The 19,212-nt window shown below is 42.8% G+C and overlaps 1 protein-coding gene across 11 annotated transcripts in view; it reads left to right on the plus strand.

Annotated features, from left to right (window-relative positions):
* The window catches only part of sgl (UDP-glucose 6-dehydrogenase sgl), a 35,076-nt gene that overhangs the window by 5,063 nt on the left and 10,801 nt on the right, over window positions 1-19,212 (plus strand). For 8 of the 11 annotated variants that reach the window (XM_077662421.1, XM_077662425.1, XM_077662424.1 and 5 more), the window contains exons 3-5: window positions 6,828-6,965; window positions 9,636-9,800; window positions 12,456-12,653. In XM_077662421.1, coding sequence (XP_077518547.1) covers window positions 6,828-6,965; window positions 9,636-9,800; window positions 12,456-12,653 — 501 coding nt within the window. Of the gene's footprint in view, window positions 1-4,182; window positions 4,246-6,827; window positions 6,966-9,635; window positions 9,801-12,455; window positions 12,654-19,212 lie in introns of all 11 variants that reach the window. The other 3 variants (XM_077662427.1, XM_077662428.1, XM_077662426.1) reach the window with 1 other exon arrangement.

Raw genomic sequence — 19,212 nt, forward strand, 5'->3', positions numbered from 1 at the left:
CTCTCAGCCCCAATTGCGGGATTGACTGGCCTGGATGGAAGAATACATAAATGGTCTTAACTTGGCCTCTTAAAGTTTTTGTCTGTCTCTCTTACCAAGAACAGGAAACTTGGAGGAAGACCAGAACAGCCTGCATGAGTGGTAGATGATCAGTAAAAGGAATTGAAAAGTGATTGTAATCATCTCCATAGCCAGTGCTCATCATCGGCATTACTAAGAGTGTGATTTCCATTATTTTTTTTAAGGAAGCTGTACAAAAGGTTATCAGAAAGGCCGAAACTTCTCCCAGTCACTCAACCACTCAGCTAGTCATGCCTCCCGAATGGCAGTTATCATTGTTGGCGACATTTTTAAACAAGTCATCTTACATGGCTAAGCGTGGGAAAATTGCCCAAGCAGCATGCGAGTTCCGTGGCGCCGAAATGTGCATCAGGTATCAAAACCAGGGAAAGTGGTGAGAGTGCCTTTTCACGTCGAGCTTAACGTCCACCTCAAGCAGATTACTGCCGTTAGCCTGAGACATCGGCGGCACTGCAGACATTGAGGACCTATGCTAAGCTTTGTAAAAATGAATTAAGATTATTAAGTATAGCGTGTTCTATCGCATTTCTTCCGGACGATTTGTTGAATTGGTATTCAGTTCACAAGTGCGCCATCTCCTCTGAACAGTTTTTCACTGCTGCGCTGCTTCTGCGGTGTGTGATGCACCATGCTGGTCGCCTTAATTGAATATGTACGGCTCGGAGCTTGCATTGGCCGACCAGTTTGTCATTGTAATTTTGTTTTGTGTTCTCTTTTTTTGTTATTTCCCGAAATTGGGGGCCGACCTGCACCATGCACCAGCCAGATGCAGGTGCTGAGCAGCGCCGGAGTACGGTGTTTGCAGTCAACTTGCAAAATTATTTTCTTGGCTTGAAATAAAAAGTATTCCAATTAAACTTCCTAATTTAAATGCCATTGAATGGTACTGTGCAACATACTACCTTTCCTTTTTTTTTGCTAGGACCACCTCACTATGTAATTCATGATTGGATATGCTGCAAAAAACAACTTTTCTCAGATTTACTATTTTTTTGCTGACACAGCTTACATTTTGTAATTTCTGAAACGTTTTTATCATCATCTTTGCCTTCTGGACAACCTAGGAAAATAGTTGGAATGACTACTTTGAGATAAAAATGTGATGTGATAAAAAAATTTAAGGATTGCATAGTTTTGTACCTTTTTCTTTATTATTGTAAACAAAAGCGTAATGTCTTTTAAGCTGCATAAAAAAATTTCATAGTCAAGCATAAATTATTAAATTTTTACAAATTTTCTTGTTGGACTAGGTTTTGCTACCGTTTGCTAAATTAAAATGGAGGCCAGGGCACGAAAAATATTTCTTTGCCAGAACCAAGCCGGGATGATGTTTGTCACAGTAACGCATTAAACCATGATTTCTTTTAAGGAAATTGGAGATGTCTGAGGAGCACAAAGTCTGGATCAGTTTGCACAGAATAATCATTGTGTAACAAGAAACATATTCATAATGAGAGGGAGAATTATGATTTAATAAATGAATATTATAATCACTAATAATGATTATAAAGCATTGTTATATTAAAAAGTACAAAGGATGCATTCAACATTGGTACAGAGATCTTGGGTTGATGCTAATGGTTATCAATACACCCATTTGCAATAAAATCATGGCCCATCTTCAAATATGATTTAACTATGCATTCTCTGCAACGATTCTGAAATTCTCTGTGACAAAACCAACATCATGTAGACGTTTATGCCATATATTTTCGTCAGTATACAAAGCGACACCACTACGAGAAACATTTGAATCAAATCTGTTATTGAGACATTGTGCGTCTAGGTTCCAGAGTTTATGAAGTTGAATATTGAGTCCACTTTTTTTTCTCAAGCTTCTGGCATTGCAATTCAGTAGCACATCGTGTGATGCTATTCTGTGTTTGACTGATCAACCATCGCATACATCTCGAGGATGCTCATTATGACTATTTAGTTGATACAAGCAAGATCATCATTGCAAGTCACACGAACAACGAAACTACCTTTTGTGTTTTTGCACCTTAACCTGGCCTTGATCAGTCCGTACGAACTGCCACCGTTTTTCTTTTTTTGTCTTGTGTCCAGCTCATTTTTAACTGCTTCAATTTCCTGTCCCTAGAGGGAAGCACAAAATCAGCTATTAAACTGCCGTGCCAAGGCTAATTGTAGTGGCATTTTTGATGCTTACTTTTTATGGAATGAACATATACGAGTTTAATGGTGATGATTTCTGTGAGGAAAACAATAACATTTCCGTCTCAGAAGGCAGGGAAGACAGGGGGAACTCATCTGATAAGCCCGGTGAACCTAAAGGTGGCAGAAAAGAGGTGGCCGCAGGTTGTGCAATAAACACTTTGGCCTCCACCCAGAAAAATGCTTTGAGTAATTACATACAGAGTCAAATTATTGTTTAAGTTCCAAAAAATACAAGGATTTTGTACAGATTGTTTTTTTCTAATGTTTTTTTCTAAGCATTAATGCAGGGCAGTAGCATTATTCTGATGTCAAGCTGTGGCTTATTGGTTGGAGTCTTCATTGAAATTTTCAGTCATTGCTGGTGGAGTTAAGTATTTATTTATTTGTTTAATTAGGAACGAAATGAAGCAAGCAGCATCAACGAAAAGAAATGTCTGTCACAATACAAAGCTATGCTGTTGTAAGTCAAAGGCTAAAGTACAAAGTACACAAAACCTGGGCCTTACTCATAGCGATGAAGTTAAAGCCCACAAATCATGTGGAAAGCATTATTATGGCTCCTTTTGTAGCGATAGCTACACTACGGTAGCATTTCGAATTTTCGAGCCTTCAGCGTGGCGGTGCTATGGCGGTGTCAGCGCCGCCACCCTGCGGCTTCGCCACCACGCTGTCACGTGATTGGTCACATGGTGCGTAGCAGCTGCCAGCAGCACGGCACCGTGGCTGGTCACGTCGTTTGTCACGTGGTTGGCCACGTGACCAAGTTCCACTCAGCCAGCTGTAGCTATCGCATAACTCCAGGTCTAACCAGAGCTAGACCACCGCCAATTTTTTTTTTTTCCCCTCATAATAAAGTTCAAATTTTCCCTTGCTGTTAATTCTTTTTTTTTTTTTTTAAATTGTGGCATAATGATTCAAACAAATGCAGTGCACAGCAGCTCTCAAGATTGAAGATTACCTGAATGAGCCCCTCTTTGGTAGTCAGGTAGCTAAACACAGGTATTCATAGCTGTGTCAGAAACTTGAGGTGCTCCTCCGCAGCGGTGGCTCAGTGGTTAGGGCGCTCGGCTACTGCTCGGCTACTGATCTGAAGTACCCGGCTTCGAACTCGACGGCGGCGGCAGGGTTGGGATGGAGGCGAAAGCAAAGGAGCCCGTGTGGTGTGATGTCAGTGCACATTAAGGATCCCCAGGTGGTCAAAATTATAAATTAATCCAGAGCCCTCCACTACATCATCTCTTTCTGCCTTTCTTCTCTCAATCCCTCCTTTATCCCTTACCTTAGGGTGGTTCAGGGGTCCCTGGAGATGTGAGACAAATACCGCGCCATTTCCTTTCCCCAAACACTAATTTTCCATTTTTTTCTCCTCCCAAGGCTACCAGAAGTGTAACTGTTTGCTTGAGAGATGGGGTGATAACAGGAAAACAAAAATATTCTTAAAAATTCTAAGTCTCAAACCAATGTGGCCTTTAAACCAAACCAGAGCATGTCTCAAAACGCACATTCATCTGCGCTGCAGCTTTGCAGAGCACAGTGGATCAAGCAGATTATGCTGCCCATTTATTGTTGAGACCCTGAGTTAAAGTAAAGAGTTCTGAAGGCAATAAATATTCTGTTCACATCGCCACTGCCTAAAAACCAAAACACTAAGATAGAGCTTCATCACTGAGCACCTACCAAACTTACTCACTGGCATCTCTAACATTTTTCAGCTATTCTAATAAAGTATTGCTGAGTAATATACAACATGGATGTCTAGTGCGACTCCGCTGAACATTTTAATTAGCAGCAGTGGTTTTGCTGGTTAGCGAAATAAATGTTATTTTCCCAGTCACTTCAGTTAAGTTTGAGTTGCCCTCTCTTATTTGCTCTACCTTCGTATTAAATGTATTTTTTCAGCCTGCCCATTGCTCTGAAATTTAGGTGGAGTGACAAGAAAGATGGCCATTACTTTAAGGAGGACATGGAAGACAAATGTTACCTTTCGTAAGCCGCGAGTGATTCTTGCTTTCTATTCTTTTAAGAGCTACCTTCTTTCCTGCATTTTTACATCAGTGTTGGTGTTTTGACAGTTGTAGTTGACATTTATGAATGAGCACCATAAAGGCACGCACAGCTGCAACTGCCATCAGTCGTCTCTTTTTCAGCTGTCACATTGGTAATAGAAAGTTTTGTCAGGCAGGCTTTTGAATGGCACGCATTGTTAGTGCGCACACAGATAATTTTCTTGGCACTCTGTGTCCTGTTTTTTCAAGAGTGCAATCCTTACAGGTGCTCTCAAAGTGCTTGGCAGCGTGCAAACTTTTATTTTTTAATGAACGCATCCTTTCAAATCAAATACGCCATACTTTTTTAAGGTTCAACTTTCAAGCCCCAACTTGCAGCTTTTTTTTGTTTTCCAGAAGTGTATCTTATATTGACGACATTTAAGGTAACAGTCTGCACTAGGGCCCTACATTTCAGTTGAACTGGTATGGAACTCTAAATCTCTTAATGTTTCAAAAAACACTTGCAACCATGGTATACTGGCTTTAACCATGACAAAGATACTTAAATGTGATGGGCCCTCCTCCCTTTCTTCGTCTTCCTTTATTTATGAAGTTTCGTTCTTTTTTTTAATGTAGTAATAACAGTAAAACCACTCTACAGCAAAGTCACTTGGACCAGCAAAAATTTTTAATTGACTGTATTAGTGTCTTCTCTACATCAGTTGTTGGAGGTGGCATGGCTCTGAGGATGCTATCTGGTAAATTAGTTATATGCCTACTGAGCACAGTGTTGGTTTACAAAAGAAACGCTTAGAAATGCATCCCATTATGTTCCAATGATTTATTTTCATTTATCAAATTTTAGTATGTCTGCTTGCTTTTAAATTTTTAGTCTTTTGGAAGTACCGTATGTGCACTAATAGAACGTGGCCACGAATATAACGCGACAAGGTGGAGTTGAGTCCGTACGAAAACGAAAGCTTTGTGCAAGCACGGCATCGTCTTCCGTGGCCTCAGTGTCATTAAAAATGTACTCCACTTCTTGCCGAGAGCTTCGTGGTTAGAGCTAACCTGTGCCGCGACCCTTTTTATCTCTTTTCTACTTTTTCTTTTTCTTCCATTGTTTCCTCAGAATACTGCGCCACTTTTTTTTCCACGTTCATGGACAACTTCTCTTTCTTTTTCTTGTGCGTGCCATGCGCCTTATTTCTTGGCCTCAAGTCTTTCAAAAAGTTGGCTTCTTTGGGCAGCTCACCAGCCACAGGGTGAAGCCATCTCAATGAGCACATTTTGTCATCGTCTATATCCATTTACCTCCGACTGTTGGCCACGCGACTATGCCTGTACATGTCTGTTGCTCTGAGATATCCTAGACTGCGTGCGTGTCATGATATCATCATTACGTGCAAAGTGTGTCATCATGGCCAAACGCTCTTTACTATAGCCGTTTTTTTATTAAAGGGCAACTGCACAATTTTTTTTTAGAATTACGCACTATTCAAGGATTTAAATCTATATAGGCTGCAGGTAAAGCATGCCAAGTGTTTTTTTTTGCCAACGTTTAAAACGATGACATAAACGACAATTAAATTTTAGGCTTCTCCTCGTAGCACACCCTACCATCTCTAGTTGAACGCTGCCAAACAACACTCAGCGACCTTTACCTTCAGTCGTGTTGGTTTCTTTTTTTAACTTTTAAGCAAGTGCTAATGCGTTGGAAATGTACTGGTACCGTTGATGACGTCATGATGCGCCCCACACTTGGTGCTGTGCGCTGTGGGGAAGCTTGAAGGCCATCGCGATTTCAATCGATGATTAAGTTAGCATTTCAGATGCTAGCCCGGAAGGACATTGCGTGCTTTACCTGCAAGTTTCTCAGATTCGAACCTTTAAGCTCGTTATTTCTAAAATCTACGCAGTTGTCCTTTAAAGATGTCTTTACTCTCAACCAAAAAAATGTGCAGATGTCTATGGAAGACGAAAAAGGACCACGGTTTCACTTTACTGTAACAAAGTTTACTATAGCGAAGTATCTACTTCTACACATTTGATTTGCATATGTTCCTTAGTAATGAAATCATTGCAAAGCATTAACATAAACAGGCAAACCATAACTAGAGACTTTTCCTATGATCACTTCTCTCTTACAGCCTACACACAACTTGATTTGTTTTGTTTTTATAAAGCTGTGAAAGTTTATGCACCATTATCTTGTACAATGCCGAACACATAAATTGATCACTATGCCTCTTGTAGCAGCTTTGTTGAGCCCTAGTGCTCTGTGCTGACAGTTTCTGTGCTTTGTACTGTCCTGCCTTCTTGCCCTTCTGACCCACCTGGTCATGCACTATGTTTGAGGATACCTAGCACCCATCTCTTTTTGAGCGAAAATATTGCTCATGAAAGGGGGACACATGACAATGCACTGTGCAGAACAGTCTTCCTTAGCACTTCAAATTGTTATGTAATTGCTTGTAGAATTGTGTCTGAATTTTTCATTCTTATTGATATTATGTCTATAATTTATGAATGAGCTGATCGATATTGCACTCATAGTATTCAATGTTGTATTTCATTCAGCCTGACCTGGACGAGATCGTGAAGGCCTGTCGTGGACGAAACCTCTTTTTTTCATGTGACATAGACAAGGCAATTCAGGAGGCTGACCTTATCTTCATCTCTGTCAACACGCCAACAAAGAACTATGGATTTGGCAAGGTAATCAACTTTGCATGCTGCTGTTATTTTGCAGTATCTGTCTCGTGGGAAGCTGTTGGCAACAAAGCAGTGGTTCATAATAAATATAAATTTGTTTTGAGGAAAGGAAATGCAGCAGTAACTGTCTCACATATCTGGGTGGACACTGGAGCTGTTCCATAAGGGAAGGGTTAAAGGAGGGAGTGAAAGAAGAAAGGTGTCATAATTTCCCCGAATAATTTTGCACCAACTGGGGATCTTTAATGTGCTTGACATGGCACAGCACATGGGCGCCTTGTTCATTTCGCCTCCGTCGCCACCAAACCCTGGTACTCTGGCTCAGCAGATGAACGCCTTAACCACTGAGCCACCATGGCGGGTAGCATTGGGTCTCAAGGGCGGTCACATTATTAAACCATGTCCCCTTCAGGCACCAGTTAAGTGTGCTCAGAAGAAAATTTATTTATTTCGTAACCTCAAGACCTGTTGGAAGCAATGTGTAAAAAATTGCAGAATATTTATCACACTTGAGCTCATTTTTTCATCAACATATGTGGACATTGCGCTTACAGCTGTTGCATATAAAAAGCAGTTCAACATGTTCTTCAATTTTCTAACTTTTTATTCGACATTGATAAATGTGTATTTATGGCAGAATAGGCTTCACAGAATTAATCTTTAGTGTAATACTTGTAAAATAGGTAAAAATTGTTTTATGACAATACATGGAAAGTTTCCGCATTTTCTGCACCATGCATGGCTCCTTCATGTGCAGCCGTCGTGTCTGCACTGTTCCGCATTTGGAGTGCTCAAATGCTTGAGGTCATTGATTGCACCCGTCATCACGCATTGTGTTTGTCAGCAGCAGCGTAGAATTGTCAGGCTTCTGTGCGACTGTCTGTGGGCTTTCATTTTTCGCTCGGCCACGCTTCTTCAGGGGTGCTTTCTTGCAGGCATCTTAGCTATTAGCAATCAACTTCGAAGGCGAGTAAATCTGATGTGTAGTTGCTCTTTGTTTGCATCACTGAGATATTCAAACCAGCTGCTGCAAAGAACAAATGAAACAAATTGCTGAATGCTCCGGCCATTTTCTTGTTCTTGTGTGTATACAGGGACGTTAAAAAAAAATCACATGGCATTCACGAGTGTGTAATGCGAATGTTTGGGCATTAGCTGCGGTGTGACAGCAAAGAATGTTTTGCAGACATGCTCTTTCCTTCTTTTCTCACTAAGTGATACAGCTGGGGATGAACCCAGACTTTCACAGGACTGCAGTGATACTCTGATGTGAACTTGTTTCGAAAGATTGCTTACACCAGTGACAGCTAAGCTATACACATCTGTTTAGACACGCTGGTTAGAGCATACCAACTTGAACTTGAACGCTCGTGTGAACACGGTAATACGAACCACCTTTGCAGGATTAGGTGTTCTCAACTAGGCTTGCTGCCAGCAGGGCACAGCGGGGTTTGCAGAGTCTGTTTCAAGTGCGCACTCATAATAAAGATTGGCGCCGGGCTGGGGGACACTTGTACCAACCTTGTCGGGTGGTGGGCTTTGAACCAACCCCACCTTCCACAGCTGAGGCGAATACCTAAGCCACTAGGTTACGTGTCGCCTCCCACCCTTTTCCCTCTCCCACTTTCCCTTCCCTTCTCCTATAAATTTGGGGAGGGGGATTTTCTTCTCTCCCCTTTCAACCTGCTGCCTCCCACCCATGTCCAGCAGTGTGTTTCAAAGGAACTACCTCCTGCACCCAAGGTTGACGGCCAAGTCACTAGGCCACCACTCACATCCCACACTCCCCTAAAAGAGGAGAGGGAAGTTCCCTCTTTCTATGTTGCCACATTTAGCTGTAGCTTCAAGAGATGAAACCACAGGTTTGATAGGTAGGGTCTGAATGCTTACGGCACATAATGAAGCTCACCTTGCAATCATGAATATAATTAGGTTCTGGTCTTATCCACGTTTGTGGATGGCAGCACCTGATTGGGTAGTTTGCGCATTATTCTCATTCCATCAGGAAGTTATATTTAGTTGTCAACTGAGAAAAAGCTCATTTTTGAAAAATGTTATTTAGGTACCAAGCACTATGCAGCTTTCAATGAAGGTATTTCATTTACTGTTTCCAGCTTTGTGTTCAAATAATGTTGTGTGTCATCTGTACTTATGTTCTCAAAAAAATTTTAATCATTTTAGTTGGTTGAGGTTGTAAGCTAGAGATGGGATTATTCTTGGATTAATCTGTTGTCTATTGCTGCACTGCAGCGACGCATTAAATAGCACTTAGATGAGGATCTGTGGTATAGTTCTGTGACCTGGCATATCTCCGTCACCGCGCATATAAGCACCGCAAGAGTCGTCAGTTGCTACTGTTACCATTTGAAGTTCGGTTCAGTGTTCTGAAGTAATTTTAGAAGAAGCTGGGAGGCCTTCCTTCTAATTTTCCGGTTCCCACACAGGTAAACAATGTCTTGCAGGGAATCGCAAGGCACCCCTGCTCTTTTGAAAGAAAAAAGCTGGACCCGCCTCTCCACATTGTGATCTTGGCAGCACATAGGCCTCAAGCAAGGCCAACATAAGCATTGTGAACACTGTAGTAATGCAATACTGAACACATGTGGGTGTTGAGCATTAGAGGTCAGCACGTATGATGCTACAGCTACAGAAGAGCTGTTGCGTTTGGTGCAGGGAAGAGCAGCGGATCTCCAGTATGTGGAGGCAGCAGCCAGGACCATAGCTGAGAAGGCCAGCACACCAAAGATTGTTGTTGAGAAGAGCACCGTCCCAGTAAAGGCAGCGGAAAGCATCAGCCGGATCCTCAAGGCAAACATTTTGCAGGGTGCCAATTTCGAGGTAATTATCAGCGCTGCTCCACATGTTGCCGTTTTTCGAAAAATTGATGGCACACTCCAGCGGTGACGTAAACTAGTCCAAGAAGGATCAGCGCATGGAACAGTGTCATTTTCTCTGTTGCCTGGGTGGTTCATTAATACATTTAGATGTTGTTGTCAGAGTTTTGGTGTGAAAATATGTGAGAATGGTGAATGAATGGTGTGAGAGCACTTCTACATTAATATCTGCAAGCTAAAGAGGTAGAAGAGCTGCTAGTGTCATTGCATGATTTTTCTGGTGCCAGTGAAACAGATAGAGCATGTGGAGCTTTCCACACTGCATTGAAACATTTGTGGCACCATGACAGCACACTTCTCGTCATGCGCCCAGCCTGTATTTCTAAGAAGTTGATTTGCGTGGACTAGCAGGGCCTGTGTGAATATAAAGCTTTGTGTGTTAAAAAGAACAGTGCAGAGCACACATGACTAACGAACACATTTCAAGCGCAAAGAGTTTTTTGCAGGACTGTTTCTGTAATGACAGGCTTAATTAAATGCTGTATGGCGACACTGTGCTCATGAAAGGGGTAGATGTAATGATATCGTTTGAATTTTATATCATTGTGATTATTTTTGCACCTTGATTGCCCAGTGTACTTGCTGTCACTTAGTCAGGTAGACAAACGGGTGGATGACAATAACCTAATGGAATATAATGGATTAATTCTATTGCAGTGGCCTTACGTTCATTGCACACCTTCCATTCATTGCATACAAGCAAACAGGGCAGGCACAAAGTGCAATTAATTGCTCCGAGAAGACAGCACACAGAAAAAGAAAACTTCATTGGCCTCGCTTTCCACTTGAACACGCGATTAGAAGTCTGTACTAATTTATTGTAGCACATGTTAATAAAATTTATGGCTATGAAAAAATGGACAAGGGTGCAGTCTTATCAGTTACTAATAGCCAAGCGACAGTGAGACAGTGACTGCCAAACTTTTCTAGCTTGTTTTGTGCAAAGCGGCATGGCAGATTGACAATCGCTGGGTCTTGCTTGCCTGATGTCCTGGTATTATTATTCACCGACTCTACCAATTCATCATCAATGTAATTGATGTTAAAATGTGTTCAAAGCACACTTTGACTGTCTACCACTACACCTTCAGGCTGCCATTTTCAAATGCCAAACACCAATTTCTTTATTGCGTTCTCATTTATTTCTTTACACCCTTAAAAAAAGAGACTATTTGACTCATGCGATGTTGTTTTCATTGACAAACAAGCGTTAGTTGATCATGAAATTTTAAAACAAATATGATTCCACATAGGTTGACGCCTGGAGCAGTCTTCCATAACAGTGCCATATTGGACTGTCAGCATGTTGCTGACGAAATACATGCCGAAGAAACACATTCCTTTGATTCGTCGCGGTGACAGCGTCGACCCTCGGACAAAACGCACTTTCTCCGAATTAGTAGCCAGAGGAATGCAGACTCCCACGAGAGCTCACCGCACCTGGACATGCCAGAGAGACCCCGCCGGCTCTCTCTTTCCCCCCCCCCCCCCCCCCCCTCCCCTTTGCTTCGAAGGGAGAGAAGACACGTGACCGAAGGGACAAAAAGCACAGACTGGACAGACAGCGAGGGGAATCGACACCGAGTGGACGCGTCAGCAACAGTTCAGTTTGCACAGGCGCGATCTTCATCGAAAGCGTGGACTGAGATCTTTCTAAATTTTCTTACAGCGACCTCAATAAATTAGTTTTCCAATATCCATTGAGTGTCAGCTAACAGGACCAATTGAGGCAACCTCCCTCTAGGTCATGAAAACCGCCATTAGTTTCTGGAAACAAGAAAACCAGCACCAAGGTATATGTAGCTAATTGTAGGCAGACAAAACTGAAACTGCTTTACAGGAAAAAGGTACACTCCTAAAGAATTTCATTTTTAAGCACTAAAGTTAACGAGCACCAGCACCACTGTTAGGTGCTTGTAGGTACAGGTTTAAAGAGGGTGTTAATCTTGAGTTATGTTCATGCATCAAAAGCAGAGAAACTGTGGAAAAAGAAATAGCACACCCTTGCATACTCTCTTAGCTCTGATGGTGACAGTGCATAGGCCATGCCATGTGTTGCAAGATGTTTTTCCTGTGTGTGAAAATAAGCAACCCAGCAAATAATACACCTTTTTGTGTTTGTCTATTCATGTCTATTGCCTGTACATTACAATTCAAAAATATTAAACAGTTGCTCTTGAAATGTGCTAGCAAATAAATAAATAAGTTATTAAAGCTACGTATCTCAAATAAGTAAGCACAGCTCTCTCAGGTTTTGCCGTCTACCAAAGAAAAGTAGAGGCACTGTTTAAGAGAGGTTTTCAAGCACCTCAGGAATGTCATGATGTAACCGTTTCTAAGAGCAACTAGCCTAGAAGATATGGCTGACTGGGTTGCTCTTGGTATCTGTAACTGCATGGGATAGTTATTTTTACTGTTCCTCGCATCATTGATGCACATCATTGATGTTGAGGTGTTGTAATAGATTAGCTTTGCATAGTTGATAGTTCTTGTTTATGCACCTCAAACTTCTCAGATGGCCTTTAAGGCATTGTTATCGATTCTGAACCACTAATTATGGTGGCTTGTATGAAGCTGAGCTGGTTAGCATTGCTTCCAGGTTCTTTCAAACCCGGAGTTCTTGGCTGAAGGCTCAGCCGTGTCAGACCTCCTGAACCCGGACCGCATCCTCATTGGTGGAGAGCAAACTCCCGAAGGCCGGGCTGCAATTGAAGAACTCTGTTCTGTGTACAGGCACTGGGTTCCTGAAGACCGAATCATCACTATGAACACATGGTCCTCAGAGCTTTCCAAACTGGTGAGGCATGCATTGGAATACTTTCAGCTTTTTGCTTGTAATGTTGGGAGATTGAGAGCAGACTGTAGCGAATGTAAGACAGCCTCTAAATCTTCCATCGGGCATTCACGTAACTGCATCAACAATACTCTTTTTCTCTTCTTGCTGACATGATTTCATGTCAACAGTGGTCAACTTAATGCAGTTACAATTAATATATTGGGCTGAAAAAAAAAAATTTCATGCATGAGGTTGCACTAAATATTAGGTTGTGCTAGTCAAAATTTTTTTTTTAGGTGAATTCCCAAAGGTGGAGTAAATTTGTAATAAGGGAGTAATTACTCATTGTCATCAACCCAAGCGCAGCCATACGGCTACAAAGGAAAGCTATACAGCTTTCTCAGAAACTTCGTAGTTAAAGAAAAATTTGTCCTGCTCTGGGGTTCGAACCCGGGACCATTGCTTCACCGGAGCAGTCGCTCTACCAACTGAGCTAACCCCCAGACCAGGACAAATTTTTATTTAACTACGAAGTTTCTGAGAAGGCTGCATAGCTTTCCTTTGTAGCCATATGGCTGCGCTTGGGTGGATGGCAATGAGTAATTACTCCCTTATTATTAGGTTGTGCTAATTGAGTGCATTCAGGGGTTGTGAAATGGTTTTTGACTACAGTGAATAAATCTGCCCAGTCATTTGATCATGTTGTGATGGACTTCTGAGTCAGATAAATCCCAGCTATGCACGTCTCACTTATGCAGCAACAACCACCACTTTATGGAAAATTTTACAATGTTTGTATAGGCACCGCAGCATAGTAGTGACTTGTTTAAGCAGGCTAAGGCTGATTTTGAACAGAATGGCACCTCGCTTGCATGGTCATGCCATGTGTTATAGAACATGCTTGAAAATTCAGGGCAGCCATATAGCAAGATAGTAGAGCTTCTTTTATTTCACAAGGAGGAAAAAAAATGACACATTTTGACAGGCAGGACAGCAGGTGCATTTATTACACAAGTACAGTAATCCCTTGTTATAACAAAGTCAGCGGGACGGCGAAAAAATTCGTTACTAGCGGTAATTCGATATAAGCAACCACCTGAGAAAATCTAAAGCAGTCAAGCTTTAATTGCGCTGCAACTCCGAGGAAGTCAAAATACAATGTATTTAGTGAAGCAAAACTTTATTCAGGTGCAAAAAAGGCAGTGAACTTTGGCTGTTTCAAGTTCTTACCGGGCGCGTGCAACCCTTGCTCTAATCTGACCAAGCATTGCACGAGGCTGCGGTCACCGCGCATGCATTCAACCTTCAGGGTATTTCGAATCGCGAAGGAAGTGGCCGCTTTTATGGTGGGGTGGGGGGGGGGGGGTCAGGTAACGGAACACTACAAGACCATCGCGCTGGAAAGCGCTGCAAATGCCGTGGCTCGAGTCTGAGGTTGTGTTTCACGTGCTCAAAAAACGATTAGCCCCTCATTGTGAGTACACAGCGTGATTGTGAAAACTGAACTGTTTTGCACTAGGGGCTTTGCATGACTAGTGGCAATTTTTTCCCAAGGTGTGCAGCTGTGAAGTTTGCAAAACGAGAGTTTCGGCGAGAATTTTTCGGCACACCGTTGTCGACGACACTGTGCTAACTCTACGGTATGAGTGTCGGTGTTCGCACAGTGTCGCATCTGCGCCGTTGACAAATGTCTAGGAACAAAGTGCAATGACCTTACCACGCATTTAGACTGTCTAGTCGAATGGTGCGCATCGAGCATGACCGGCTCGAGAAAATCGCCGGGGAAACACCATGCCATGTTGACAGCCTGACTCGCCGCTGGCGATGCTCAGATTTTTTGTGTTATGGCAAGTTATTGGTCGATTTGCACCGTCAGATGTGCAACGAAGCCAGGGGCAGTGTTTTATTGCGACACAGGTCGATTATGGCGAACGGCGAATATATTTCTAGACCGGCTTCTCCAAAGTCGTCTTCCCGATTTGTTAACTTAGCTCCTCGCATCGAACATGGCAAAGGGCATGCGGCCAGGCAGCAGCTTGACAACACCACTGTTCACACTTGCAAGCGCGACCTGCGGGTCGCCTGTTTGAAGCGAAAACTCTTGGGAATGACGTTTGTGCACTTTCGAGAGTTTCGTCTGCTTTGGCCGATGTGAAATGGTTAGGCTTAGCGACGACTACGGCAGCCACGGAGCAGCTCAGTTTGTTGCCCGGCGCATCCGCGGTCGGCGTTGTCGCCGAAAGCTCGGCTCGCTCGCGACTCGCAAGTGTGAATGGGCTCATAATCGGAGGGTCACTTGTGCTTTCTGGCACGTTTCAGCACCAGAAGTGCTCTTTAGAGCGGTAAAATTTTGCTCATCGAGCGCACCCCATAGAATGCTGCGGCGCAAGTCTGCCTGCAGTCTTTTGGCCACTTTTCGGAAACCTAGAGAGTGCACTTTTCTGGCATTGCAAAGCGTCAGAAAAACTTTATTTTCTTGTGGCTTCTATCACGGGGGACACCAGCGATGCGATTGCGACCGATTCGGGCACACTGCACTATGGAATTTGGCAGCTTCCGTTCACTCAGCTGTACACAGTTGGGGGCACTTGGCATTCGCTTGCTACCCATTACTAGGCAGGTCATCGATCGTAGGTATGGTACTTTTGTGGCCTTTTCTGTGCCTGCATGAGACTAATTCGTCGGCAGTATTAATTTCACACTGCATGCTCAAAAGGGTCACCTCCGCTCGCTACTTCGCTCTAAGCGGGTCAGGCTCTTCGTGTGCGTCGAGTAATGCAGATTAAAATACATGTGTTGGGTAGGGACCGGAAGAAATTTCATCGAAAGCGATGCTTCGAGTAATGCGATTTCGTTATAACGAGGGACTACTGTACATCCGTTATGCGAGAATCTGATTACTGTCGAACCTGATTATATCCAACTCGGTTAAATCAAATTATTCTTTTTATCGAATTTCTGAGCACTGTACAACTATAATGTGAATGTGTAAGAAAATGTATGACTAATAAGGGAGTAATTACTCATTGGCATCCACCCGAATGCATCCATACGGCTGCAAAAGAAAGCTATACAGCTTTCTCAGAAACTTCGTAGTTAAAGAAAAATTCATCCTCGTCCGGGTTTCAAACCCGGACCACCGCTACACCGTAGCAGTCACTCTACCAACTGAGCTAACCGGGATGGCAAGCTTATGGTAGTGCGAGAGCGAATTGATCAATAACTCGAAATGGGAACAGTGTTGGTCCAATGTTTAGGGGAATCCTCCAAGGTGGAGTAAGGGAGTAATTACTCATTGGCATCCACCCGAACGCAGCCATATGGCTACAGAGGAAAGCTATACAGCTTTCTCAGAGTAATTACTCCCTTATTACAAATTTACTCCACCTTGGGGGATTCCCCTAAACATTTGACCAAAATGTATGACTACATTGTACAAAAATTAGCCCTCACGTCTGATAGGCCTAACTTTGGGCAACACCGGGCGACTCAAGAAGCTGGCTTTCTTTCAGCACATCTTCGGAGGTTAGCTTTTCCGCATGAACCTGCAAGTTCTATGGTGCTTCGCAGCGCATTCGTTGTCACACAGTTTGCACATACGATGCGTCGTGCTGTCAACGGCAATTTCGTATGGTTTTCGTTGTTTCTGTGTGTGCACAATGGCAGCCATGAGATGGCAGAACCTCCCATTTTCTTTGAAACTGGAAATTATCAAGTGAGTTGAACAAGGTGAGAAGAAATCCAAAGCCATCGCAGCGTACAAGATTTCGAGAAGCATGCTGAGCGTCATGATGGACAAGGCTGACATTCAGGTTGGAGCGGAGAAGGGACCTGGTGCTCGCGGTGCCAGACATGTACACACAGCTGCATATGAATATTTTGAGGCAGCTGCATACAAATGGTTTCTTTATGTCTGCCTCATTATAGGCAATGGCTTTGCCCACTGCTGCAGTGCTAGTTTCAGCAACATTGCCTTTCGTGGCTTTCTTTGGCAGCTGCCATAAAAATTCGCCTTTTTTGTACTTATTTTCAAAGGGCTAATGGTCGCTGAAAGTCCGAAGCCAAAATAGTTTATTCGCTTTACCTCTGTAAATCCCTTGTTCTTGAGCTGCAATGATGATCTGTCACGATTGCATTGCCTGTAAATCAGTTTGTTGCCTGTTTTCATATGTATTTTGTGTAATCCCCCCTCCCCCTCCCACCTACTTCAATGCCATTTGTGGCACTGTGGGTATTCCAGTAAATAAATATAACACAGGACTAGCAAGCATAACTAACCAAGCACAACAGCAGACACCGCACCATCTGCTCTTATGCACACTCCGCCCATTGCTAGGGGCAGCTGCTGAGAAAACTAATGCCAATGCAGGCAGTCATGTGGTAAGATCTTGAAACTTTTGCTTTTTGTGTGTTTGCTTCTGTCTGTGGAATCAAGCTGCAGCATTAGTTTTTAAGATGAAGAAACAAGTTTTATGCAAACCAAAGATAGCACCGCTTGGTCATGGCAGTGCAAAGATACCAGGGTCAAAAAATACCAGCATCAAATGCCTAGTTTTTGCCTGTTTAAAGTACCACCACAGCTAATAATAGTTTTTTTTGTTTTTTAGGAGTACTCAATAGATTTCAGCAATGGAACTTCGAGGCAGCATGGAAAACAGGTCATACTAGCAGATACTTGGATTTTTAGAAAACCGAATTTCTTTTTTCAATTTTTGCTGTTTGAAAGCGGCGTCTTCCCTTAACTGAGCAAGTAGCTTAACTCTTTCCTTATTGTGTCAGTTGAATTCATTTTGTTCGAACGGTGCCACAAAATGCCCCATTCTGAGCAATCCGGGTCACCTCTAGACAAGTACTGCCATTTAGTATGTTGCAAAAGGTCTGCACTTCAGTTTCAGAATCGGCTTTCTTGTCAGCCTCATGAGGGAGTATTTTGAAAATTTCTAACATGGAGCAATTGCACAAGCATGACGCCCAGCGTGGCATCCTCTTCTCGCACACCCTGCTCAGCAGCGATTGTGTTCTCGCGATTTCACAGCATCAATACTTGACTCTATAGGTGCAAGCGAAAGCTTTGTGCTAAAAGGTACGCATCTGTCTTAATTTAGTTCAAGTAGAGATGATTTCTCCTCACAGCTGAGACTATTGACAGATGCAAGATGGCCCCCCGGTTTTACCTTGGCACTGCACTGCAGAGTAGCCCAAAGCACCTTGCACGCACAATTGATCTTTTTTCTTTTTTTTTTTTGCTGACTGGAAAGTTTAGCATAAAGATGGTTTATGGTTTATGGTCTATGGGGGTTTTAACGTCCCAAAGTGACTCAGACTATGAGAGACGCCGTAGTGAAGGGCTCCGGGAATTTCGACCACCTGGGGTTCTTTAACGTGCACTGACATTGCACAGTACACGGGCCTCTAGAATTTCGCGTCCATCGAAATTCAACCGCCGTGGCCGGGATCGAACCCACGTCTTTCGGGCCAGCAGCCAAGCGCCATAACCACTCGGCCACCGCGGCGGCGTTTAGCATAAAGAGTTCTGTAACTTTGAATACTCATCTTTGGCATAGTAACTCACAAAACGCGTCTCTAGATTTTTTACTCTCATTGTTTCAATATGTTTAATAGTTTATATGTATAATATGCTTTTATTCATTATGTTTCATATTTTTGTAACTTTTTGTGCAAGTCTCTCAAATGTTGCCAGTCAATTTTTTTTTTTTCATAAGCAGCATATATTGTTTTTTTATTTCTGCATATCATTGAAAAGAGGATTCTGTTGGCTACACTGTGATGTGCTGCAATAAAGAAAAATGTTTTAATTAATTAGCGAGAAAAAATTTTATGCACACTGCCATGAGACTTCTGGTCTTTCTGTTGTTAGGCAAGAGTTCACTGGGGACATACAGGTTACCGCATTCCAATGACAGAGTTTACTTTCATTGACATTTGTGTTCTTCTAAGATAGTGAAGGCAAAAATATGAAATACAGGTGTCACCACTGCTAGCTGTTTTCGCAAGCGGTGTGTGATGATGTTAGAGTAGTATTTTTGCGTGCAGATACCTGAGCCTTGGCTGCACTGCCATTCACTTCCAAGTAGCGATCACAGAGTACTTTCTGGTAACGGGAGTTAATTCAGTGGCATGGAAAAAAAAGTGCTTTTTTTTTTTCAATCCACTTTTCTCTGCAATAAGTGAATATTTTCTGCCAAACAAACATCGGCACAGCTTGGAAGAAAAATTTGGGCGGAATTGTCCCATTTAATCTCGCCATTGTGCTCACAAAATGTTCGCAGTAATTGCTAGCTCAACCATGCAATGGAGCGTGACACTAGTCATAGCGGACTCCTCTCAAGCATGATTTTATGATTACTTTGGAGACATGGACACCAGTAATTTTCCAGGAACAGTCTGACATTTCAAGGTTTTGCTCTCTTCTGGCATGGAAGCACTGAGAATTCCTCTCAGGCCACTGCTGTGTATCCTATGGCTTGCTCTTCCACTTGCAAGCCACACACCTGTCTTTGCTCACTTAGCCATTTCACATTGGGTAACAGTCACTGACATGACAGCACTGGTGTGCGAA

Source organism: Amblyomma americanum, chromosome 4, assembly GCF_052857255.1.
Source record: "Amblyomma americanum isolate KBUSLIRL-KWMA chromosome 4, ASM5285725v1, whole genome shotgun sequence".
NCBI classification, from domain to species: domain Eukaryota; kingdom Metazoa; phylum Arthropoda; class Arachnida; order Ixodida; family Ixodidae; genus Amblyomma; species Amblyomma americanum.